The sequence below is a fragment of the Mesocricetus auratus genome, unplaced genomic scaffold (genome assembly GCF_017639785.1).
Source record: "Mesocricetus auratus isolate SY011 unplaced genomic scaffold, BCM_Maur_2.0 Super-Scaffold_100009, whole genome shotgun sequence".
In the NCBI taxonomy this organism is placed as follows: domain Eukaryota; kingdom Metazoa; phylum Chordata; class Mammalia; order Rodentia; family Cricetidae; genus Mesocricetus; species Mesocricetus auratus.
The window spans coordinates 13,962,326-13,989,871 of NW_024429193.1; the positions used below are offsets into that span (position 1 = coordinate 13,962,326).

At 38.6% G+C, this 27,546-nt stretch overlaps 1 protein-coding gene and 1 pseudogene across 1 annotated transcript; both read left to right on the forward strand.

Annotated features, from left to right (window-relative positions):
- The first annotated feature begins 3,309 nt into the window (after positions 1-3,309).
- Positions 3,310-3,498, forward strand: LOC106022104 (annotated as a pseudogene).
- A 341-nt stretch (positions 3,499-3,839) lies between these two features.
- On the forward strand, positions 3,840-25,706 carry LOC101830628 (calcium-activated chloride channel regulator 3A-1). The gene is made up of 15 exons (XM_040751660.1): positions 3,840-4,294; positions 5,547-5,687; positions 6,525-6,672; positions 7,008-7,116; positions 9,457-9,517; positions 12,211-12,438; positions 14,438-14,662; positions 16,668-16,845; positions 17,477-17,577; positions 18,669-18,893; positions 19,223-19,493; positions 21,859-22,014; positions 22,691-22,924; positions 24,026-24,283; positions 24,991-25,706. Exons 1-15 carry the CDS (start codon positions 4,136-4,138, stop codon positions 25,617-25,619), a joined length of 3,123 nt encoding a protein of 1,040 aa, XP_040607594.1. The 5' UTR covers positions 3,840-4,135; the 3' UTR covers positions 25,620-25,706.
- The last annotated feature ends 1,840 nt before the right edge of the window (positions 25,707-27,546 follow it).

Genomic DNA, 27,546 nt, shown 5'->3' on the forward strand with positions numbered 1-27,546 from the left:
AAAAATGTTAATGGCCAACGCAAATGGATAATTAGGCCTTTAAAAGCAAGATCCGGGAGCCGGGAGTTGGTGGCGCACGCCTTTAATCCCAGCACTCGGGAGGCAGAGGCAGGTGGATCTCTGTGAGTTCGAGGCCAGCCTGGTCTACAGAGTGAGTTCCAGGACAGCCTCCAAAGCCACAGAGAAACCCTGTCTCGAAAAACCAAAAAAAAAAAAAAAAAAAAAAAAGCAAGATCCGGTCCTCTGGAGGACTGGATCTTAGATGCAACTCATACTGAAGTTCATGGCCATGATGATGATGCTACTCGGACAGGATAGGTGATTTCAAGAGGTTTAAAGAAAATTCAAAATGTTAAATATTTTAATTGTGGCAGACAAGGTCACCTGAAAAAGGATTGTAAACAGTGCATTCCTAGCAACAGTGCTTTTTCTAAGCATAATTGGAACAGAATGCCCCTCCTTTCTGGATTATGCAGAATGTATGGCAAAAGTAGACATTAGACTAAGTAATGTAAATCAATAAGAGATTATCAAGGTAATCCTTTGCCTTCAGGACATGCCTTGAGGGGCCTATTGAAATCTCATTGCCCAAACCATGTTCATTCATTTCCTTCCATCTTGGATGAAACTCCTTCCTACAACAATTAAGCAACCTAATGCCTATTGAAAGAAAACATATTGTTCTCGATGACAGAAGATCTTAAGAAGCTAAAACAAAAAATGTAGGGGAAACCATAAATCAAAATTGATAATGATTAGATTAGGAACCTTCCCAAAGTTATGGTTGGGGAAGGGGTTTGTTTTTGTCTTTAAAAGAAAATAAAAACAAGCATCTTGAAGAATTTGAAAACCTTTGCACAAATAAGTATCCAAAGAAGGGAGAGCTACCCGAAAAAATTACCAAGAAAAGAAATAATCAGACATACTTCAGTCTCTAAAGCCTCCAAAAAGAAGATTGAATCCAAGCCAGGTGTAGGTCACACATAACCTTTAAACCTACCACTTGGCAGGCAGATGTAGACAGTTCTCAGATCATTTGAGGCCAGCCTGGTCTACAAAGCAAGTTTCAGGACATCCAGAACTGTTAACACATAGAAACCCTGTCTCAAAAGGAGAAGGAGGGGGAGGAGGAGGAAACCCACTCCAACAGTTTTTCCAGGACCATGACCATTAAGCTGAACAACTCCAACTAGAGGCTGGTCTTTGGACTACAAACTGCTCAGAACAATTTCAAGAAGACCAACTGAGACAATCCAGCCTCACAGACACAGCTCAGAACAATTTAAAGGAAGCTAGCTGAGATGATTCAGCATCACAGATTACTCTAGCCAGGACTTCAGCCAAGCCCTGCACTTTCCCATTATGCTTAAACTGAACAAAAATGATATAACTTGACAGTTAACCCAACTGTTTTTTTCAGGATTCCCTAAATATTCCATTGTCCCCAGACAGCAGGAAGTAACTTTAAGAACATGGCATCCATATTCCCTAGGGGTGGAGTGGTTTTTGGTCAGTCAGTGGGTTATGGATACTTGTCATTGTTTGAGAAATTGGCTACAAAACATTGTTGATTACAGTAAAGAAGAAAGTTGAACAAAGGAGATTAGACGCAAGATTTTTGTTTTGAAAAAAGGGGGATACAGATATGATAGAATAAAAATGATAGATTATTGCATCTACTCTTGAAAAGAAAAAAAGGGAGGATATAGATATAATAAGATAAAAAGGTAGATTATTGAATCTACTTTTAAAAAACAACTACTAACTTTAAATATTTTACATTGGATTGTACTTTTCTATATTGCATACTAATACTGTATATTGACACATTTGAAATTAATTTGTTAAAGCATATTGTACATACATTTCTAATATTGTTCAATGTATTACACCTATACAGCTCATTTATCAATATAACGTAAATTTATAGTCTTTGAAAGTTATTATTAAGAACTGCATAAATTAATAAGAAAATGTAGGTTAGTACATAGTCACCTATTACAATCAAACTTGTATTCATATTAGGCATGTTATAAGGCCAAACAGAGGTAGATTTTAGATAGACAAGTCATCTTCAAACACATCAGAGATCTACAGAATATGGCATTTAAAATGCTTTAATAACATAGATATTTTATGACAATGAGACATGTCTGTTCGTGGCAGCACCAATCTACTTCAGAGAAGATGATGGACACTGAAGAAACTTATGTGGAGTATACTTTCTTTGTGGCAAAGGTAAACCAATGGGCAAGACTTGCCTTGACTGCTGACAGCATGCTATCCAAAATGGACAAACAAGACACAAAAGAGAGTGACTAAAAAAACCTTCAGAAAATCCTGCTTCACAGAAAAGTCTGTCAGAGATACTAGGACTGCAGGCCAAAGATGGATGTCCCAGCGTTGCACATGAACCTTGGGTGACTGTCCAGGAAGTCAGATATTTCTGTCATTTCTCACATTTTTTGGAAGCCGCTTCCTTGAACGTCCTGCTTACACATTTAATAATATTTCCTTGTTAGGTTTCTGAAGGAGTTAAAGATTAGTTAGTATAGTTATAGTTTTCATAATTTACAAGACTCAGAACAGATACTCACTAAATATATATAAAGTGTAAATGGTCTGAGAGACATTAAAAGTTATTTTGATAATTTAAACTAGAATAGAAAATAAATTAGGTACAAGACTAGGACTGACCAAGATAGGATAGATAATGAAGTATTTTCTCTGAATTTGTAAAATGCAGATGTACTATATATTGTTGACAAACTTATTGCATATATATAGTACTTATTGTATATAGTTTTATGTTGGTTGTAGCCTTCTTTTTCTATTAGACAAAAAAGGGGAATTGTGGTAATATATTATATATGATTTATCAAAGCTTGCTTGAGGATTGAGGAAGTCAGTCTCAGGCTATCGACATCAGGCTGTGGTGGTACACAACTTTAATCCCAGGAGACAGAGGCAGATGGACCTCTCTGACTTCAAGGCCACCCAGGGTACTTGAGATTGAATCAGATCACACACCTTTAATCCTACCACTAGAGAGGTATAAAAGATACAAGGATATTCAGTACTCAGTCTCAGGATTCTCCAGCCACCCTGAGGAGGGCATGGCAGTCTGAGATTGCAGTCTGAGGTTAGGGAAAGCCAGGATCACCTTTCAGTATGAGGAAGAGGTAAGAGCTAATAGTCAGCTGCTTTGCTTCTCTGATCTGCAGCTTGAAGATTGACTCCCAGTGTCTGTCTCTGGATTTTGTATGGTTCATTCTACAATGCAACATGCACTTGACTTGGCTTCTAATCATGTCTTCTCACAAGAATTTCAGACTCAAGTGATTCCCAGACAAGAAATAAAAGCAAAACCATCCTATTCCTCAATGGATTTATATGAAAACAGGTAACAAAATCAGGTACAACTCCAAGAGAAGACACTGCAGAAAAATGAAGCTGGATCTGTGTTCTCACATTGGCAAGACTAAGAGTTTATACTGAATTGTGGTCATCGATCAAGCCTACCAGATGATGTTGAACATTTTTAACCTGGAACCTGGTCATGTTTAAATTGGGGGTATAGTTTGTCCAGTAATAAAATATAGACCCACAAACCAAAAAAACAATTACAATGACTACTCAAGAAAACAAAACACTAAGATGTTCCAGGACAGATAACATGGAAGGATTTTACAGGAAAGGCTGCAGCAAGACTGGGCTGGAACAGAGGAATGTTGTCAACACTTGGAAGTAGGAGCATGCCAAAATTCCCTGGTTGCTATCCAAGTATCCTGTTTTGCTGGTAGTCTGGCAGGATCAGGACTCTTCATTCCCCCGCCTAAACACTGAAGACCTACAGTTGTACAAAATAAACGCATGAAAACAGAACTTATCTAGTAAAGTTTTGTAGCAGCTCCACACTGTCTACTGTCTTAGAAACGACAATAAATGTATTCACCACAACACCCATGTCACTGAACAGCTAAGTCTTTACATTGGCTAAGAAAGGTCACCAAAAGATGTCAGTGTTTCTCTCTGTCAATTATATGTGAATATTCTGGTATTGATCCAAATTTCTGAGTGACGCAGGCACATAAATACCCTCCTTGACTTGCTACCTCACTTATCATGTGCAGACATGGTGCCAGGTCTGAAGGTCCTTCTGTTCCTCAGCCTGCATCTCCTGCAGGGGGTGAAAAGCTCCATGGTCCATCTGAACAACAACGGATACGAGGGAGTGGTCATTGCAATTAACCCCAGTGTGCCAGAAGATGATAGACTCATCCAAAGCATAAAGGTAAGAAGAGTTTAATTATCTGCATATTTGCATGTCAGTAATTCTTTTTACCTAGGCATCTAAGCTCTCTCTCTCTCTCTCTCTCTCTCTCACACTCACACACACACACACACACACACACACACACACACACACAAACACACACACGAGAGAGAGTGAGAGAGAGAGAGAGGGTATCTACCTAGCTTTATGTTTTTATTATACATTAAAACTAGTGTTAAATTAGTAACTAGTTAGGTTAGACTTTAGAGCAAGTGGAGAAATGTTCTCATGCTTTATCTTAATGATGTTGCTTTTACAAAGTCAACACAGCAAATGTACACTTAAACCCTAGAAGCTGTTGTCTTATGCATTTCTCCAGTTGCTCCTACACACTCAATTTTGGAAAACCTAAAATCCTTACCTAACTTACCTTAATGAAAACCTTAGACATGTTTGAAGTTGATTTGTTCCTAATTGATTTGTATGATAAAAGCATTTGTGTAATATGTACTTTGCTCTTAGATCCTCTCAAAATCTCAATGATGGTTAGCAACACAGGGTTCATGTCCTTTATAAATGGAATAATTGGTCTTTAGGATATTAGCAAGTAGCAAACTGAAACAATTCAGTCTTATTTATCATTGTTGTTAGTACTTGGGCAATGCTACAATGACTCAGTAGTTATATATACAGATGTATATGTAGAAATTTATAAATATATGTAACGATAGTGAAAGATGAGGTAATAAACTTGGTGGGAAGATTGAAGGTTATGGTAGGAGTTGGAGGGGGTAATAAAGAGGGAGTGATGTAGATGTACATGAAGTTTTCAAAAAATATGTTTTATAATTTGATTTTTTATATATACAATCTACTTGGGTGATAACTTAAAATAAAACAAAAACAAATCTACATAACATCAGATAAAATGTTACCACACTTAAAATCTCCATTTTGTTTAAATAAACCAACTCTAAGAAAATTGATGAATAAACTACTTGCCTATAGACCTGTGATCATAATCATGTTAGTACCCCACCCAGAGACTTCATTCAGGGAGGGGAGAGCAGGTGAAAATAAGAGTTGGCTTGGGCATATGGAAATGAGTTTATACATTGGAGGATTCAGTAAAACATATCCCATTTTTTCAGTTATGCTGTGCAAGCACATTTGAGGAAGAGAAGCCCCATTAGTGTCTTCTGTTTGGGGTACAGATGTTCATGCTCTTTTTTAATATATTAGTACCATAATGCATCTTTAATTTTGCCAGGAAATGGTAACTCAAGCCTCTACTTACCTGTTTGAAGCCAGCAAAGGAAGATTTTATTTCAGGAATGTAAGCATTTTAGTCCCGATGACCTGGAAATCAAAATCCAAGTACCTAACGCCAAAATGGGAATCATATGACAAAGTAGGTGTCACATCCAGACCCTAAACTGTTTCTTGTGCCTTTTCTAAATGAATACTTACAGGGTTTGATAATTAAAATCATTAAGTTAGTAATTAGTAATAAAACTTTTCTTTTGCTGTTTGTGTATGTGTGTAAGCATGTATGGACTATGTTTGTATATAGGGCCACATATTTGAGGATGTGTTTGTGAATGTATACCTGCCTGTGTGTACTGTGTGTGGTGTGTACACGTGCATGTACAGTGTGAATTATTGTGTGTGCAAGTCTGTGTGTGTATGTAGTGTGTGAATATAGGGTGTGTGTGTGTGTAGTGTGTGTGCATGTGTGGGTATGTAGTTGTATGCGCATATATGGGTATATAGTATGTGTGTGTGTGTTGTGTGTAGCATGTGTGCATGTGTGTGCATGTCTGTGCCTGTGTATGTAGTGTGTGTGCCTGTGAGTGGTGTATGTAGTTGGGGGGAGGCGTGTATGTACAGGAACATCCTCATGTTGGAGTCAGAGGTCAATATTTGATGTCTTCCTCTATGTGCTTTTGACTTTGAATTTCTTGAGATAGGGTGTGTCCCTGAGTCTAGGAGTCATCAACTTGTATAGACCAGTGGGAGAACAATTTCCAGTAGTCTATCTCTGCTACCTCACTACTGGGGTTACACACATGAGTCAACATTCCCAGCACTTAAGTGGGTGTTGGGACTAGAACTCCAGTCCTTGTAGATAAACAGCACTTAATCCACTCAACCCCAACTTTCACCAGTTTAGATAAGACAATCTTGTCTGTAAAATCTCTTGTTTCTGTCACCCTTGAGATCTGACTGGGTTTGTTCTGCATGTTAGGCAGACGTCATAGTTGCTGAACCTTACCTGAAATATGGAGATGATCCCTACACACTTCAGTATGGACAGTGTGGAGACAGAGGACAGTACATACATTTTACTCCAAACTTCCTCCTGACTGATAATTTGCCTCTGTGTGGACCCCGAGGTAGAAATATCCATTTTATACTTCTTATTTCCAGTGGGGGAAAGGAAACCACAACTATAAATGTGGATTTCTAAGACTTTAGGAAACGTAAATATTAAGTAACACCTTTGTTTGAAAATATGGCAGTTACATTCCACCTATTTGTGCATCCAAACTTATAAATATAATGGATCACTTATTGTAACTGGCATACTTGAATTTGGGGGCTTTACGATAGAATAAATTTCTAGAGTTTGTAAGGATTTCAATTTTGGAAATGGACAAAATGACTGAAAATAAAAAGGAACTGTTCAAATATCTTAGCTACAGTTTTATAGATGACAATCTTCCCTCAGGCAGAGTCTTCGTCCATGAGTGGGCCCATCTCCGGTGGGGAGTATTTGATGAGTATAACACAGACCGGCCCTTCTACATGTCCGGAAAGAACAAGATTGAAGCAACAAGGTATCACAGTGTGAACTAAACTGATTCTACACTCTATTGCCTATGGCTTCATCCCTCTGTTCCGGGCAGCACGAGAGGGTGGGTGTTCAGGCGGCCACCACATATTCAGGCTGCACCATTGTGTGTTAATACATGTCTGACTACTCCTTGTGTCCCCATCTTGGGATGCAGAGAGTCAGGTACTGGGACCTATTTCAGTACTCACTGGAATTTTACAAACATTATTTATTGGTAGCAGAAAAATGAAACAAGTAAACACACCACCAACAACAAATTACAACTGAAGCCTATATTATTTTACACTTTTATTTCTTCACATGTATGCTATACTAATTCTGTGCAGAAAGAAGACATGCGACATTTGTCTGCCCCCTGTTTACCTTATCTAATGCCCCATTTCTATTTCCACTCTATGCATCTTTTATTCTATGTGTTTAAAACATTTTATGGTCCTACTGTTTCACTGAAACCAAATAAGTTGCTAGAGGAATTTGTGATAAATATACTTTACTTCTAAGTTAGTGAAAAATCATATTTCTCATGAAGATAAGTGAGCACTTTGATTTTTTTTAAGAAATGTAATTCTGGGGTAAATGCAGCCAAACTCTACATATAAAGTTGTAAGGTGTTTAAACCTTCAAACTGAAAGAAACACACACTTAGAATATTTTTAAATGTCTTGAGAAAAATAGAAACGGATGCCAAGAGGCAATGAGTGTTAGGAAGAACGTCTATCAGATGAAGTGTGTTCTAGAAGATGCCTGCCCCGTCCTCTTTGTGATATGTGGTCTGTAGAGCTTCCTGGAGCCTTGCACACAAGCTGAGCAGCTCTCAATGCTCCCTCCTACTCCCCCTTTCCCACTACAGATTATCTCTAGATCCTTCTTCTCCTCTCAGTTGAGGTTTGATGGGGAATGCTGGGAAAAGAGTCCAGGCAACAGGTACTGGCCTCTCAGACGTGTTATCACACAGCCCTGATCGTCCAAAAATTTTTTCTCTCAATAGACTTTAAGATCCTTGAGGACTATGTCTTTTTTTTTAATCTCTTCATACTGAGACTAGCACAAAGTCAAAACTAAACAAGAATTATCAAAGAATAAATGTTTTATACACTAAGGAATAATCAGTGGATCTCCTTATAACCAGTCAATAAAAGGAGTGTATCCCTGAGGACCTATAGCACACCAGAAACTGTGAGTGCCATCATATGTCAGCTCAGCTTTGAGGCTAGCCCTGAAGCTCACTCTCTTGGAAGATATTATCTGCCAGACATCTCCATTATCCTTGGAATAAAGCTAACCTATGGGAGTGAACTAATATCACAATGCTTAAAAGGGAAAAAAATTCTTCCTATAAATGGAAACTCTCTAGAATCCTTTTTTCCTGCTCTGCTGCCCCTTGCCTGCCCTGCCAGGGATAATTACCATTATCGTGGAGCCAAATGGTTGAGTTCATTATTTGTACTTTCTCCTTCAATGTAGATCAAAATGTAAAGTGAAGAATACAATAAAGTCAAAGCCGTGTACATCATATGTGGAAATTTAAGAGAATTCTAACGAAAATTTTGGCTCACCTCACTCCACCAAAAAAAAATGCTTCTGTAAATCTTAGTTCATTTAAAATCTTTACAATAGTACTGCAATATAGGAACTACTATCTTTTTAACTCAAGGTGGCAAAGACAACAGACTTATTGATCGTGTTAGCAAGCAATGGATGTTTAAGAAACATGACCTTAAAATGCTGCTCTCTTGGGGAGTCTGGCTCGGACTATGAAGTACTTACCATACAAGCATGAGAAACTAAGAATGATCCCTAGAAGTCACACAACACAGAAATGCTGGCCTGATGGTGCATGTTTGTAATCCCAGCACTGGGGAGGGAGAGAAAGGAAGACTCCTGGGGCTTGCTGGTCAGTCAGTCTAACCTAATGGGTAAGTTCCGGGCCAAGGGAAGACTGCCTCAAAGGAGATGAATGGAATTACTGAAGTTAACAGCTGAGGTTGCCCTCTGACCTCCACAGGTACACATCCATACACACACACAATGAATACATATGCCAAACATACAGAAACATTAAAAATAACAACACATGGTAAGGATGGGTAAACCTGGATGTACTCTTGTCAAAATGGAGTTCTTGGTATGTGACGACCAGTAAAAGTTGCCGCTGAGAGAGATTTTAGGGTGTTGATTTGCCTAGGTTTGACTTCCAGTACTGAAAAAGAGGAAGTTTAAAATGGGGGCTGAGGAAGTAACGACTGGCAGAGGCTGCCCTGGTGTGCACACCCCTGCTCTCCACACCCAGAGCCACCACAGTAATCTGACATTTCTGTCGTAGACGCTCCACTGGGATCACTGGGACAAACGTGGTCAGTGAAAGTCAGAGAGGCAGCACCGAGGTAAGGCCGTGCCGACGTGACTCAACTATAGGGCTCTCTGAATCCAAATGCACATTTATCCCAGACAAATTTCAGACTGCCAGGGACTCCATAATGTTCATGCCCAACCTCAGTTCTGTAAGTACTTCCTATTTATTTTCTGGAAAAAAAAGAATCTTTGGAGGGAGATGAACTATGGAAGCTGGCTTTCCACTGATGGTATGTGTACAAACAGAGTGGAAGAAAATTACACTTACAGTTGATTTGAGGCCATTTTCTCCAGACCGTGTCATGTAGTGTCTGCGAATTGTCCTGCTCTTTCTTATTAACCTATGTCTTTCCTTCATATGTAGCAGAGTACCTTTCTCAACAGAATCACATGACACCACCATAGAGTATCTCTCCCTTCGTTTATGTCTGCTGACCTTGTGTCTGGAGTAACAACCCTGTTTTTAATTCTTCCCTGGACATTATTCAAGTTACTCTTCTAATCTCTAATGGAGCTTTCAACATTCTCAAATTTCCATTTTCTTCTCACTAAAGCTTACCAAATAGTTATAAAACTTTGGTATTGTAAAATATGCACTGTGGTATCTCCACAGAAACGATATAACAACAAAATGTTCACTGAGCTATTGTTTGACCTAAAATATCTTTAAATGTCTGATGAGTGACAAGAGGTGAATCAGATATCTCAGTAGAAAAACCCATTCTTCATTTTTAAACTATCATTGAGGGAAAATTGGTAAATCAGAGATTTATTTCTCTCATCTATTTTTAACATTTATTTTTAGTTGGGTGTCTGTCTTTATGTCCCCGTGTCTGTATATCTGTGTGTGTGTACCTGGTGTGTATTTTGCTGGAGCCTGCAGAGGCCCTAGTTATCCAGTTCCCTGGTGCTAGAGTTTCAGTCAGCTGTGAGTCACCACATAGGTGCTGCGATCCAAACCCGAGTCCTGCAAGAGAGTGGCATGTGCCCTTAACGCTGAGTCATCTCTTCAGGACCCTGTTTTCTCTTCTTTAACTGAAAACTACAATGTGCTGTCTGCATTGTTATTGATTGTTGGTTCATAAGGGCTGATACAGACAACATATTAACAATGCTTGACACAAAGTGAACACAAAATTAATAGATTTTAAATTATAAAATCCATAGTTTAGTTGGAAAATATATTTTCATGACTCTTTCTCAGGATTAGCCCATCTTTCACTTTCCTAGTTTTTAATTGATAAAAATAACTAATTTCAACAAATACATAATAAAATTTAGGATAAAGTGTGGTATCCCCATAGATGTATGTAATGTATAATAATCATCTAGAAGTAATTGTTACATTCGTTACCTCAAACACATACTTTTTGTGATGCAAATGTTCAAAATCCTCATAGCTATTTATTTTGAAACTCAGAATTATGGTAGCTGCGATCTCCCAGTATGTACACTGGCACCCTGTAGAACACTGGAACTCATTCCTGGAGTTTACACCTCCTAACCCGCTTCCATCTCCCTTTCCACTACACCGCACAGCTTCAGTGAACCCCTACTGGATTTACTTCTATTAGATTAACTTTTCTTAGACTCAACACAGGAGCAAAGCATTTGTCTTCCTATGACTAGCTTATTTCAGTTAGCACAATGTCCTGAAGGCTCATCATTGGTGGGACAGATAATAGGACCAGAAGACCTAGGCTGACAAGCATGAGGAATGGGGCAGAGACAAGAAACAGGCACTCACAAAGCTTGATTCAAAGTCAATGTGGGTAGCAAGAGGAAGAGAGGCTTGGTGTGGTGAGCATTCACTCCCACCTGGAAACGATACGAGGCATTGTTTTGTTTGCGTCCATTTTTCTTCCAATACTACCCCATTTGGGAGATTTGATCATTTGAGCATGTCAGAAACAAAGCACACACTTACAGTGTAAATATGAGATACTTAGATGTATCCAGCTAGTCCAGACTCTGAGCTTGTATCTGCACACATGTAACAAACATGTTAAAGACCGTTTCTGAGAGCTTACTGTAGGGTGTTTCCTTCTGGACACTGTGCTAATTGATGGCCTGTCCTTCTTGCTCCAGGTTTTGGAAACCTGGAGGATTTTCAAAGTCTATAGTAATGAACATCCGCTGGCAGAATGATTAGATGCAATTCATCACACAGAGCAAAAATTATATTTTCTAATTTTCTACCTGCACTTTTATCAATTTTTCAGGCAGACTGTTTTTATATGTCAGAATCCATCAGCACAGATAATGAGCTGAGATGTGAGTGTCTCTCCTCAAGTTTCTGGGTCCATTTGGAGATGAGGAGCATGGACAATAAGAGACAGTCATTTCTCCTGTACCATTCTGAAGGACCATTAGAAAGTAGCCCTAACCCTTTCTTCTTAAACTTAACTCAAGATGTGAGGTGCTCAAAAGTCTAGAAGAGAAAGCTGGAAGCAAATTCAAGGAGCTGTGTGAGCTGCCTTCATGCTTCACCCATGCAATTACACAGCACCAAAAGAACCTCCCAAAACCATGAGCTGTCCATTAGATTCGCCTCGCTTCCACTCAGCGCATGCGCAATGCATGTCCAAACATCTGATTATACAGTGATTCTTGTCGGGAGACAAATCCTGTTCAGGATGCACGTGACAGCTAACTTCATACTTGGAAAAGAGGGGGATCCCTTACGAGTTCTTACAATATCACGTTTGAATTGATTTTTTTTCAGGTGGTTGAATTTTGCACAGAAAAGACACACAATACGGAAGCCTCAAATCTACAAAACAAAATGTGTAATCGCAAAAGCACATGGGACGTAATCAAGGAGTCTGCTGATTTTCAGAATGCCTCTCCCATGACGGGGACAGAAACACCGCCTCCACCTACGTTTTCATTGCTGAGGTCCAAGCAGCGGGTAGTCTGCCTGGTGCTAGATAAATCTGAAAACATGAACTCAGTAAGACACCTTTTACTGAATTTCTTAAATTAAATAATTAAGTTATATATACAACTATAATTTGTTCTTAGGTATAATTCTAATAAACTAATATAAATACTCATGTATATATATATATGTTCAAATAAATATGTGCCCAATGATTTTTATCTAAATTAATACATAGAATCAGTTATAAAACAAATTATTTTATTAGATTATTGGTCATTTTTACTCCTTAACTTTCAGTATTACTAAAAAAAAATACAAAAAGAAAAACCTACCATTTCACCATTCAATGTATCATTCCAGTTTTACTATTATTATATATGCTTTTCCTCTACAAAACTGTTATATTTTAGATATTTTGTAAGTCAGCTTTTATGGAATATACCATAAGCACTCCTCATAAAAAATGGTTTCATGAAAAAAATGGCACTATGTCACAGAGACTGGTCTCAATCTTGTGTCATTCCATCTGCTCAGGCTCCCAGGTGCTTGGATTGTGGGCATATAGGCCCATCTCCATGACATAAATTGTAAAATATTTTTGTCATAATTTCATAATGTATATATTTTGAACATGTTCACTCCAGCACCCGGTCTTGTCCCTTCTCTCTCCATCTCAACAAATATCCCTACTACTTTGATGGGTGTTATATAATAACTAAATGAATATAGTAAGCTTAGACAGTTTATCAGTGGCTGCATGTGGAGAAATATGAACCCCCTTTCCCCAGAAGCCATTAACTACCCATGAGTCCTCCTCATCCATACTGAAATGCTGATGGACTTGATCTTGTCAGGGAACCACAGCTGCTATGAGTTGGTGAGTGCGATGACCATGTCATACCCAGAGGGTGGTGACTCACAGCTCCGGCTCTTACTTTGTCCACCCCCTCTCCTGCCATGTTTCCAGGACTTCGGGGAAGGCAGGATACACATATGCCATTTAGGGTTGATCAGTCACTCAAAAGTCATTGATTCTCAGCACTTTGACCATTTGAGCCTCTGAATTAACCACTTCCCACTGCAAAAAGAAGACTCAACGAATGACCAAGAAACTAGGACTCTGAAGGCTGCATTAATCCATGCGTATAAACATAGTTAGAAAGCAAATTTACATATTTAATAATATGTACACTTGGCAAAACTTAGGTGACCTACTAAGGTCTGTGATCACACCAGCCTTGGGCTCATGAACATTTTTGAAGTATGAAACACAAATTCTGTCTTGTAGACAGGACCACCTATCTGATCTCAAAACAACTGATTAAACCCACAAGAGTCATGTGTCTATTCCACCAGTAGACACACACTGTTGGTCGGGTTGTTGTTAAAGTACTCAGGGGACACCATTGAATAAGACCATGGTTGACTTTTTTATTTCCAGGAACCTATATACACCTGGAAACATGAGAGATATCCAACAGTGAAGATGCTTCTTGCCTATCTCCAGTTTAATTTCTATGTGTCCTACAACCAATGTGTGTTGCCTAGTTCTGGGGGCAGCCAACAGCAATAACAATGACCTATACTGTTTGTGGGGAGGGTTAGAAACCTCCTTGGTCAGCAATTCATAGGAAGGTATCCCACACTTGTCTCTGGAGTTTATAATAACCTAGGCCTTCTGGGACAGTATCCCATCAAGAGCACAGAAATAACGTTTAAAGGTTTTATCATGGGAACAATGTTCCATAATCTACTCAAATAATTTCTTACCAGTGGAGATATTCATTGTGTTACTTTTTTGAAAATGCATTCCAATGAGCATCTTTCTCCATTTTAAAAATCATTTCTTCAGGTGAAACTTGCAAATAGATAACTATTTCATAAAGTGGCTTAGACTTTGAAGACTTTTACACTAATAACAACTGACTTTTAAACATTTTAAAGTTTTTAATAATACGAAAGAGCTAAGGTTAAAAAGTCTATCAATTATTACCATGTTATCTGGCCCATGAATGTCTGTGCCTTTTTATTAATCTGTCAGTCTTTAGAGAGAATCTTCTTCTTACAGGAAGACCGTCTTATTCGAATGAATCAAGCAGCAGAACTTTATTTAACTCAAATTGTTGAAAAGAAATCTAGGGTTGGATTAGTCACATTTGACTCAACTGCTATAATCCAAAATTATCTAATGAAAAAAACTAATAGTAGTGACTATGCAAAGATGACTGCAAATCTCCCACAGCAAGCTTCGGGTGGAACTTCAGTTTGCAGAGGGCTTGAAGCAGGATTTCAGGTAATCATTTAAATTAATATAATTTCCCATTTACTTACTGCTTCCCATCCTATTCATTCAGCTTTGAACATGGGCGATGAACACAGGGTTGCAGCATTTAATAACATTGTGATCTGAATCAGACTAAGCATTTCTGGAAGAAGAAGGTAGCTTCACCGACTGTTCATGACAGCCACAGCCTCTCAGTGTCCAGTTGTTCCACTGATAAAATCTTGGGATGCAGTGGCACTGGGGAGTGGCTGTGGTGAAACCTCCTTTGGCAAGCAATCATCAAAGAGTCACTGAGGAGCTACACATGTAGATTCTCGCAGACAGTTTCTATGCTTAGGAGATAGCACCATTGAATACACAGAAAGAAAGCAGTGACAACTTTAAAGTATGGATAAAATCATAACACACTAATTTAAATTACATTTAAAAATCCAGAGATAGAGGTAGTTTCACATACAATATGCAATGAACATAGGCGGATGTAAAACAAAATCATGATTGTGAACTTAAAAATGAGGAGCTCCTTTTGGCCAGTGTACTCAGAGGTATTCACCTAGTTTTCCTCCCCCAGTCAGCCTCCATGCTAGTGTATTTATGGTCATGTTTTGAGCCACTGATCCTCACTTGTCAAAGTCATTACTGCTGCTATATGCAGACCATTGGCCCATAGTCTCTCTTAACTTCCTTCGAGGCTCCAATTTCTCAAAACCAGATTGGCTTTAGAAACCTGAGGTGCCCATTTTATTGTGAATTATCTAAAAGGTCTATGAAAGTAACTCAATATTGAAAATTGGTTTCCAGAATCCAGGTGAGATGGGTATTAATATTGTTTACCTCATTTAAGTGTGGTAAATATGTAAAGTAAGTAATTGTTTACAAAAGATTTGCTACTATGAAAATAATTATCATATGTCTATTTGGTTCTAAAATATGAGTACTATATATTAGAAATATACTCAGATGATTCTATAAATTGCTGTATGTTTTTCTTAGTAAATTTTATTATATCTTATATTTTGGTCACAAAGTTTATTGCTGAAAAGATGGTGAACAAACCACATTCAACATTGTAAACAGCTTTTACTTAATGAAATCTTATCAATACTTAGGTGTTATCACTTTCAAAATCATTAAAAAGTAGCTATGTGTTGACTGTATACTACCTTACTCTGTGGTAAATGCTTGAGATGCAGGATCTTATACCCTTACCATTTTAGGTGTTGCAATGTTACTATGACCTTTATTCACAAAAAGAAGCTGAACTGCAATTAAATCTATCTCAAGGTCTTAAGACAATTGCCAAATGTACAATTGAAAACCTGATCTCTAGAGTCTATAAACTTGATCATTAAACTAACAATCTGTAGAGTGTGGGTGGGTGAGTTGGTACGTGATGTGTTTAGGCAAGTTTCAGGAAAGACTAAACATAATGATTCATGCTTAGAAAATAGAATTTATTCTCAAGGTACCTAAAACCAAAGTATCTAACATATAGACTATTAACTAATACTCTTAGTAAGAATAGCCAAGAAAATATGAAAACCAGTTATAACTGAAAATATATTAACTTTCCTTCATGATAAGTCAAAGTTGTTTAGTTTTGCTTTCTTTTTGAAGAATCATACAGTTCTTTAGTAGTCACTAAATAAAATACATTAGAAAGTCACATAACAAATAATTGGATTTTGCTCACTCAACCTTGGTTATTATTTTGTAAATGCTATTCAGTCTGAAGTTTTCTACAACTGCCTGTGTGTCTCATGTCTTCATCAAGCAGTCAGTGAATGATAACAACATCTTATATTCATTAAGAAGCTACTATGTGCCAGCAACTGTTATTGATTTGTTCTTCCTCAATTGGGTTCCCAAAATGTATATATAGTGAGGACTAAAGGCACTGAGAAATCTAGTGTTCTACTCATTCCATATATCAGTTCAACTTAGAAAGGGGATATAAAAAGTATATGTGTTCTTACATTTATTAGGAGTGTAATTAACACACTGCTTTTCACAGGCAATCACTTCCAGTAATAAGAAGACTTCTGGTTCTGAAATCATATTGCTAACAGAAGGGGAAGATAGTCAAATAAGTTCATGCTTTGAGGAGGTCAAACACAGTGGTGCCATCATCCACACCATCGCTCTGGGGCCTTCTGCTGCCAAGGAACTGGAGACTCTGTCAACCATGACAGGTACAACTTCAGACAGATGTTCCTAAACTGGCAGCTGTTAACCATTCTCCATCTTAAAGTTAATTTTTGTCTCTTCCTTGACCTTCAAATTAAGTTCCTTCCTCTTTCTCTATTTTCTTCATATAATGACTTCTTAAATTATTCAGTACTCAGATCAATTTGACTAATGCACTTACATTTGATGATTAGCTCACATACAATCAAAAAACTTGCCTTATTCGCACATTTCCCATTTATCTTTATTTGTCTACTTTGAATAATATTTGCTTAATATAAGTTTACTGTAGCTTCAGAGATACACTGAAAGTCCATGCGATTCTTAGAAACTCATCGTTTGTACAGTGTTTGGTTCATATGGGCTGGTGAGACATCTCAGTGAAAACAGGTATTTACCTCCAAACTCAAGTTCAACCTTTGGACCAACGTGGTGGAAGAAGAGAAGCAACACCAAAAAGCTTTCCTATGACTCGAAAACACACACACACAATGCACACTTACACTACTGTACGTGCGCGCGCGTGCACACACACACACACACACACAACAAATGTAACATTTAATAATAAAAAGGAATTTATTCAAGGGGATTTTAAAGAGCATTGCTGATAGCACATCTGCTTTTCCTATTTAGGAGGGCTTCACTTTTATGCCAATAAAGACATAACTGGCCTTATGGATGCCTTCAGTGCTATTTCATCTGGAAGTGGAGACATCTTTCAGCGGGCACTGCAGGTCAGCACTTCGCAAAATACTTTAGTTGCTGTAAATTCCTATTCTGCTACTATTGCATGGCCTTTCTCCAATAAACCATTCTTCTGCCATAAAAAGTATAAAAGGTGTTTCCATGGCAAAATACACCATTGTTGAATTTTCTTTTATATGAATAAACACCTTCTCTTGCATTCTTCTAGTGTGTGTGTGTGTGTGTGTGTGTGTGTGTAAAGTAGAAGCTGTTACCAATCTGCTATCTTAAAGTTCATTTGTGTCTCTTCCTTGACCTTCATGTTAAGTTCCTTCCTCTTTCTCCACTTCTTCACAAAATGGCTTAAGTTATTCAGTACCTTCTTCATTAATTCTTTATCTATTTCTATTCTTCTCGCCAAACAGAAGCTTCTGTCTCTACGGTTCCTCAAATAAAGTACAAAGTGTTTGCTCAATCCCAAAATACCACTCAATCCCACAGTAAAGATTTAGACACGTCAGGTTTCAGGTGTGTGTGTGTTGTAGAATATTTGTTTAACCAGGCAAAGATGTGTTGCATTTGTTCATGCTGCATTTGTTAAGAAAGATGTGTTGCATTGCCTTAATTAAATAAAATTAACCTGGGCCCAGTGAGGCAGGTTAGCAACTGCTTGACAGGAAGTAGCAAGGAGGAACTTAGCATGGGTTTTTAGCTGGGGCCTTGTAGAAGGGAGTGGCTTCCAGGACCCCAACAAAGAGAGACCATTAGACAGTTTCTATTCTAATTCTCTGAACTAACAGGTCTTCACCCTAGCCTTTGAATCTTAAGTTTTATCAGAATATAGAGAATTTGTTACAACCACTTTTAGTGGCAGCAACAGAGCCATTGTCTAAGGAAACAGAATTGCCCCCAGGCTATGGCCATGGGTGGCTGGCCACTAGTAGTTTAAAGTTCACCCACCCTAGGAAGGTAAAGCAACATGTGTGTGAGGGAGAGAGATTTGGAAAATGCTTTAATTCTTTGTCATTGTAATTGAACCTTAATATGAATTTTAAATTACCATGAACTACCTAAATACTAAAATTTCATTACTTAAAACAACAAATGATTTTTATGGGTTTCCTTTTTATTTCTGTAACAGTTGGAGAGCAAAGCCTTGGATATTTCAGGGAGAAAACAGTTAAGTGGTACAGTGCCTGTGGATAGTACCATTGGAAATGACACGTTCTTTGTTGTCACCTGGACAGTACAAAAGCCAGTAATTATTCTTCATGATCCAAAGGGGAAAAAATACACAACCTCAGATTTCAAAAATGATAAGCTAAATATTCGCTCTGCTCGACTTCCAATACCAGGCATTGCAGAAGTAAGTGTATTTTTTTCACTGTTTCATTAATCCATCCCTTGTTTAGAAATAAAGACATGTTACATTATTGATACTAAAACTATTACAGAGTAGTTTTCATTCAAAATTCAATAGAATATGTAAGCATTCATATCTATATTACTCATCTTTTTAACAATCATATTAAAAATCATTATTAAGGTTAGGAATATAAGTCTCTACTTCTAATAGGATGCTTGTTTAGCATTCATGAAGCACTGGTACTCCCCAAAAAATATTTTTTCACATTTCTAAATAATTGTCCCAAGTAGCAGTGAAATTTTAGCAAAGCTCTTGATTTTTTTTTCCAGACAGGTACTTGGACTTACAGTCTTTTAAATAAGAATGCCAGATCTCAGCTGCTAACGGTGACAGTGACCACTAGAGCAAGAAGTCCTACCACACTCCCAGTAATCGCCACTGCTCACATGAGTCACAAGACAGCACAGTACCCTAGCCCGATGATTGTTTACGCACGAGTCAGCCAGGGGTTCTTGCCTGTTCTGGGAGCCAATGTCACAGCCTTTATAGAAGCTGAAGCTGGACATCGAGTCACACTGGAGCTCTGGGACAACGGGGCAGGTAATGGGAACCTGCATCGATGCCCCTGAGTTGAAATACTCCTACAGAATTCCATAACTTCAAAGCCAATGTTTTTAATATACTTAAAAATCTATTTGAGTAATGATGTCTTTAAATAATTTTGCTTGGTTGTCTTGACAAAAAAAAGCCTAGATGCTTATTTTGATTAAAGTTCATTATCAATTTCATGTTTCCCCTGGAAATTAAAAGTACAATTTTTCCATTTTCATTATTCTTAGCACTTTGCATATGCTTTTTCCATCTAGTGATATTTCCTTTGTTTTGGTAAGCTTCTTTTTCAATAGTGTACGTGCTTATAGGCTTTCATACAGGCTTATTCCATACTGTAAACATATTTCCCTCCTATACATCCTCTCTCTTGCTTCTCCTGTGAGTGGCCTTCATTATCCTGGCCTCACATCTACTTTCAGATATATATAATTGTATTTATCTATATAAAATCCAGTATCTACAAATTGAAGAAAATGTGGAGGTTTGTCTACATGTGTTTATGTTGCCCAATACAGCAGTCTGAACTTGTATCCATATTCCTGAAGATGGCATAATTTCATTCTTCTGTATGCTGTGAAACACTCTATTGTGTATGTGTAGCACGTTTCCACTATCAATTCATCTTTTGACAGTCACCTGGGCTGATTCTATAGCTTGGCTATTATGAATAGTGGGGAAAGAAACATAGACGTTCAAGTGAAGTCTTTGGAGTGATCTGGATGGGTAATACAGTCATTATATTTTCAGTTTTTGAGAAACTTTCATGCTGATTCCCATAGGGACTCAACTCATTTACAACTCCAAAAGTGTTGTATAAGAGTTTTCTCTTCTACAGACATACACACACACAAAGACACACAGAGTACAAGTCTTCAGCATTTTTTATCATTTGTCTTCTTAATAATAAACATTCTGACTGGGATGAGATGAGAAGGGGAAATGGAATCTCAAAGTATTTTTAATTTGCGTTTTCCTGATGACAAAGGATACTGGACACTCTCATATTCTCAATGATCATTATCAATGGATGTTGGAACTTCATCTTTGAAAATTCTATGTTTACTTCACCGGCACATTTATTGAGTTGTCATTGGTACTTTTTAAAATTATTATTTTTACATTCTAGACATCTATCCTATCAGATTATAGGTGCCAAAGATTTTCTCCCATATAGTAGGCCACATTTGCTTGTCTACTATACAGAAATTTTTAATTTCATGTTCCATTTGTCAGTTCTTGATTGTATTACTAAGTTCTTGGCGTCCTTCACAGAAAGCCCTTTTGTCTATGTTTGCATCCTGAAGCATTCTCCTCCAACAGGTTGAGAGTTTCAGATGTTACACTAAGGTGTTTGCTCTTCTCAGAATTGAGTTCATACAAGACAAAAACTAGTATTCCAGTTATTCTTCTACATCTATTTGTTCAATTTCCCCGGTACTCTTTGTTGAAGATGCTATCTTTCTTCAAAGTGTTTGTTTGGCATCTTTGTCCAAAATCACATGGTTTCATTGTGTGGACTTAATGCTGTGTCCTCTATTCTATTCCACTGGTCTGTATGTATCTCTTATGTCAGAACCATGTTGCTTCATGACTGGTTCTGTAGTATGACTTACAAGCCATGGTGATATCGCCAGAATTATTCATTTTACTTTTGATTGATTTGGCTATTCTGGGTCTTCTGGGTTTCCATGTAGATCTTATAATTATTTTTCTCTATTTCTGTAAAGAATGTCACTGGACATTTTTATTTGAATAGCATCAGTCTGTAGATTGCTCTTAGCTATGCAGCCATTTTCATAGTATTAACTCTGCTGATGTGTAAACATGGAAGGTTTCCCACCTTATAGTATCTTTTTTCAATTTCCTCCAGTGTTTTATTTCTGGGTATTTCTAAAGGTATTAGAAATAGTATTGTTGTCCCTATTCCTTTCTCAGCCTGCTCATTACTGGTATATAGGGGAGCTACTGCCTTTTCAATCCGTAATAACTGACCTTGGATCAGCCTCATTGCTCACAGAACTGTGGTTGCACAAAACTTGGCTACTGATTTTTTTTACTTTGGCTTTGTATCCTGCTAGTTTGCTAAATATCTTTGTCGGTTCTAAGAGTTTTCTGGTCAAGTTTCTATTGTGAAATCAAAATAAGCACTAATTTTAACTGGATGCCTATTATGAATTATGTTTTCTGAAATAACAGTTAGCACACAGTGAAGCTAAGATTTGAATGAAAATACTATTGTCTAGGGCTTAAACTGTGCTATACTCTCTGATAAACTCATATCAGCAATGCTTGTGAACAGTGTCAATCTTCATTTAACTTACTGCATGACTAATCGTTGTGTTTCATTGTCAAGGTGCTGATACTGTTAAAAATGATGGCATCTACACAAGATATTTCACAGATTATCATGGAAATGGTAGATACAGCCTAAAAGTGCATGTCCAGGCAAGAAAAAACACTGCCAGACTAAGTTTAAGACAACAGAGCAAGTCTCTATATATTGAAGATGGTGAGTAGCATTAAAATGGAAATGTGTTACCTGCTTCAGTAAATTCTATAAAACAAACACTGAAAGGAATACTATGTAGAATCCCAGGTATATAATTATGCAATCGCCTTTGGAATTCAAAATGATGCTCATGTTGGTGGACCCAGCATAAGCCATATTCCACATATTTTGTTAGCATTTCCCTCACTTTGCTTCATTTACAAAACACATTTCCTGAGCTCATGGAAGAACCCTGTGCTAAATGCTAGAGCTAGAGAGTTGAATGAATACCTGTGATCAAGGAACTCATGCAAAAGTAGTAAATTAAGACAGGTAAAATATTAGTTTGTTTGTGTGTTTGTTTCTTTTGTTTTTTTTTTTTTCAAGACAGGGTTTCTCCGTGTAGTTTTGGAGGCTATCTTGGTACTCGCTCTGTAGAACAGGCTGGCCTCAAACTCACAGAGATCTGCCTGCCTCTGCCTCACGAGTGCTGGATTAAAAGTGTGAGCCACCAACGCCTGGCATAAACATTAGTTTTAACATAGCATACATCAAAGTCATATATAAAGAAGCTTTTCTCTCACTTTTCAATGTCTGTCGTCAACCTACATGAGCCCTGAAGAGCTGTAAGGTCAGCAGCATGAAATAAAGAACAGACAATATGGGAGATACAAATTTCTGGGGGTGTTTTTCATAGGGAAAGTTGTAATGAATCCACCCAGACCTGAAATCCAAGAGACAGGAGCTCCAGTGGAAGACTTCAGCAGACTCACCTCTGGAGGGTCGTTTACCGTGTCTGGAGCGCCCCCTGGTGGTAACCACGCTCATGTGTTTCCACCTAGTAAAGTCACAGATCTGGAGGCTGAGTTTAAAGGAAGTCACATTCACCTGACATGGACAGCCCCTGGCAAGGTCCTCGACAGAGGAAGAGGTAAGCTTGATACTGAGTTTTAAAGTATTCAGAATGGGTTGTTTGTAATAAATTAAATTATTGACAGTATTACCGTTTTGAATAGATACTACAAAACTTGTTGCCTGGAATGAATACAGTTCTTTGTTGAGCTGATAAGTATGATAAGTATGGTATGCACAAATGTTTATTTAAACATAAAAATAATGTATTCAATAATGTATTCTAAATAAAATCTCATTGCCATTCTTTACCAAAGTTTTTCCAAGGTCTCACTCATAAAAAATACTTATGGAGTCTCTACTATAGGCCATTATTCATTTATTTTTAATGTAAAACCTGAACTTCAAGAAAGTTGGAATTAGCCAGAGTTGTTCCTGTATTTTTACCTTAAAGCTCTAAAAATCGGTCTTTAAGATTGTGTCGCTCCCTCCCCCATCTCCTACAGCATCCTCAGAGATCAAGAGCATGGCCGTTTGCTCACAGGACTCAGATCCCATTCCCAGCACCTACAGGCCAGTCCCAACCACAGCAGATAAGCACATGGGGTACAGACATACATCAGACAAAACACCCATGCACATAATCAAATATTAAAATTAATGTAAAAGAGAACAGTGGAGAGTAATAGACTCGGGGTGCCCATCGATGTGGACTAGGTCCCGAGCACACGTGTATCCAGTGCTCATCGGCTTCTGTGCCCTTTGACTCACCCTCAGCGGTTCCCCTCCTGTCTGTCACCGTGTGCCCCGCCCACCCCATGGCTCCTTTCATCTTAATAAAAACCACAGAAGATACTCGCGGTCTTCACTGCACATGAACATTGTGTGTTCCTGAGTTCAGCTCTTCCTACGTATTTATGAACGGAAACCTGGATTCTGGGTGGAGAGCTGGTATTGATGAGACTGAATTAGCTTTTCTGTGATTTTGTGACTGCACATTATTTTTAAATGAATGTCCATATGCTTGTCTTTAAAGTCAGTGAGACGGGATAACCAGACACAGACTGTACCTGGGCTCTGCATCACTGGAGTTTAGCATGCTGCTCTGTAACTCCTACGCAGGCGCAGTGTGTGCAGAGACCCGTCCTGACTCTAAAGACCATGTGTCTGTCTCTTCCAGCGCATAGATACATCATCAGAACCAGTCAACATTCTCAGGATCTCCAAGAAGATTTTCACAATGCGACTTTAGTGAATACTTCTGGTCTGGTGCCAAAGGAGGCTGGGTCAAAAGAAAATTTTGAATTCAAACCAGAAACTTTGAAAATAGAAAATGGTACCAAGCTCTACATTGCAATTCAGACCATCGACGAAGACAATCTCACTTCAGTGATCTCCAACATCGCACAGGCTGTCAAGTTTATTCCTCCAGAACAAGGTATCTCTGCACTGGGCCCTAATATTGTGATTTTCAACTATATTTTACATTAGAAAAATATTAGAACTAAAATCCAATCTTATATATTCTTGCTAAGAGCTTCTTTAGAATGAGTTTACTAAACCCACTGTCTGCTAGTCAACAAACATAATATAAAAATTCACATTCTAAGTTGAAAAATGCCTTGAGTTTACTAATATCAATTCTTTTGCAATACAGATAACAGTAAATAATTGTATAGTTGAATTATTTGTAACATAATTGGTGAAGTATACGTCCTGTTTACACAACTGTAATCAAAAGAGACTATGGAAGTAATTTTTAAAGAAAAATGGTCAAAAGTGAGGAGAAAGTCAAATGTCTTTTTTCATTGACTGCAGGTGTTTTATCAGTCCTAGGCATGAAATGATTAACAAAAGTTCTTTTGTCCATGAATTGCGGGCATCACAATCAAGTCCTGTTTCTGTCCTGGGACCATCACTTGATCTTAAGAGTATTACCAAGATGTAGAATTAGAACGGGGATGTTTTTTCACTGGCGTAACCTTTTCATCTAGGTCAGAATTTAATATCCAATAAATATCTGTTAAATAAGTTAATTCTTTTATACTTTCAAAGAAAAATATAGCCCAGTCACATCAACAATACCTATATAATATAACATGTGCATGATAATGTGAGAACTTAAATAAAAATGATCTATTTTAGAGCAGCCGAGTGAGCGGCACAGAAGCCGGGAGAGAGAGAGACCCTCAGTGGCCGAGCAAGCAGCACGGAAGCCAGGAGAGAGACCCTCGGTGACCGAGCCATGGTCCTGGAAGCCAGGAGAGATACCCTCAATGGCCGACCTATGGTCCAGGAAGCTAGCAGAGATATCCTCAATGACCGAGCTAGAGTCCATGAAGTCAGGAGAGATACCTCCAATGGCCGAACTAGGGTCCAGGAAGCCAGAAGAGATACACTCAATGTCCGAGCTATGGTCCAGGAAGCTATCAGAGATACACTCAATGGCCGAGCTATGGTCCAGGAAGCTAGCAGAGATACACTCAATGTCCGGGCTATGGTCCAGGAAGCCAGGAGAGACACCCTCAATGGCTGAGCTAGGGCCCAGTAAGCCAGGAGAGATACCCTCAATGACCGATATATGGTCCAGAAAGCTAGCAGAGATACCCTCAACAGGCAACCTATGGTCCAGGAAGCCAGGAGAGAGACTCTCAGCAGCCGAGGGAGCAGCCCGGAAGCCTGGAGAGATAGAGAGAGGTCATCAGCAGCCAAGCAAGTGGCCCAAAAGCTGGCAGAGGAAGAGAGGTCTTAAGGGGCGACGTTTCCGTGGCTGAGAGAGCAGCCCATAAGCAAGGACTTCCAGAAACTATATTAAGAAGTGCTTTTAGGACAAGATCTCCTTAGTAGATTTGGAGGAGGAGAGAGGGAGGGAGGGAGGGAGGGAGGGAGGGAGGGAGGGAGGGAGGGAGGGAGGGGAAGGAGGAGAGGGAAGGGTATGGGGGAAGAGAACATGAGGGATCAGGAAGATTGAGTTGGGGGAAGGACAGAGAGGGCGAGCAAGGAAAAAGGTACCTTGATAGAGGGAGCCATTATAGGGTTAACGAGAAACTGGCACTAGGGAAATTCCCAGGAATCCACAAGGGTGACCCAAACTAGGAATCTGAGCAATAGTGGTAATACGGAAATATTAAGCTACACAAATAGGGATGTCCTATGATATTTTATTGAGGGAGAAGTCACTTAAGTGAGAAGCCAAGAAAGCCAAGAACCAAAGGTCTGCATGCTGCTCTCTGGGACACAACCAGAACCCAAAGAGCGAGTGTCTCCTTCCCCCCAGCTCTTTTATCCCCCTTATGGTCTATGTACCTGTGACCACGCCCAAACGGGCATAGTTAGCGCTATGAGTAAGTACGATCTCTCCCTACAGTATTGGAGAGGCTACTTTAACTGCACTTTCCCTATAATGAGATTGATGACTACCTTAAATGCCATCACAGAGCTTTCATCCAGTAGCTAATGGTAGCAGAAGCAGAGATTCACATCTAAGCACTGAGCTGAACTCCTGGAATCCAGGTATAGAGAGCGAGGAATGATGAGCAGAGGGGTCAAAACCATGCTGGGGAAACCCACAGAAATAGCTGACCTGAGTGAGTAGGAGCTCCCGGACTCCAGACTGACAGCTGGAAAACCTGCATAAGACCAGACTGGCCAACTGAATGTGGATGACAGTTGGGTGGCTTGGGCAGTTGGGTGGAGCCATTAGCAGTGTAACCTGTATTTATCCCTAGTGCATGAACTGGCTTTTTGAAGCCCATTCCCTATGGAGGGATACCTTGCTTAACCTAGATATGGGGGGGGCCTTGATCCTGCCCCAAGTGATGACAGACTTTGTTGATTCCCCATGGGAGGCCTCACCCTCTCTGAGGAGTGGATGGGGGATGGAGAAAGTGTGGGGAGTGGGAGGGCTGGAGGGAGAGGGAACTGGGATTGACATGTAAAATAAGATTGTTTTAAAAATAAAAAATAATAATCCAAAAAAAGCAGTGCTAAGAGTAAAGTTCATAGGACTAAATGCCTATATAAAGAAGCTAGAGAAACGCAACAATAATGAATTAACAGAACAACTGTAAACTCTAGAACAAAAAGAAGCAAACTCACCCAGGAGGAATAGATGGCTGGAAATAACAAAATTGAGGGCTAAAATCAATAAAATAGGAGCAAAGAAAATAACACAAAGAATCAATGAGACAAAGAGTTGGTTCTTCAAGAGAATCAGTAAGATAGACTAAACTTTATCCAAATTAACCAAAGGCAGAGAGAGAATATCCAAGTTAACAAAGTCAGAAATTAAAAGAGGAACATAACAACAGACACTGAGGAAATGCAGAGAACATCAGATCATATTTCAAAAACCTGTACTCCACAAAATTGGAAAATTTAAAGGAAATGAACAATTTTCTGTATAAGTTCCACATACCAAAATTAAATCAGGACCAGGTAAACAAATTAAATAGACCTATAACCCTAAGGAAATAGAAACAGTCATCAAGTCTCCCAACCAAAAAAAAAAAGCCCAGTGCAGAATTCTATCAGAATTTCAAAGAAGAGCTAATGTCAATACTCCTCAAATTGTACCACACAACAGAAACAGAAGGAACATTGCCAATCTCTTTTTATGAGGCTACAGTTACCCTGATACCCAAAACACACAAAGATACAACTAAGTGAATCACTGACCAATCTCCATTATGAGCCAATGAG

Bases quoted from the DNA above. Each gene is read 5' to 3' on its own strand.
- LOC101830628 (XM_040751660.1), top strand. From the start codon at position 4,136: ATGGTGCCAGGTCTGAAGGTCCTTCTGTTCCTCAGCCTGCATCTCCTG. The intron at 4,295-5,546 runs GTAAGAAGAGTT...TAATTTTGCCAG, and splicing joins GACTCATCCAAAGCATAAAG to GAAATGGTAACTCAAGCCTC. The intron at 19,494-21,858 runs GTAATGGGAACC...TTCATTGTCAAG, and splicing joins GCTCTGGGACAACGGGGCAG to GTGCTGATACTGTTAAAAAT.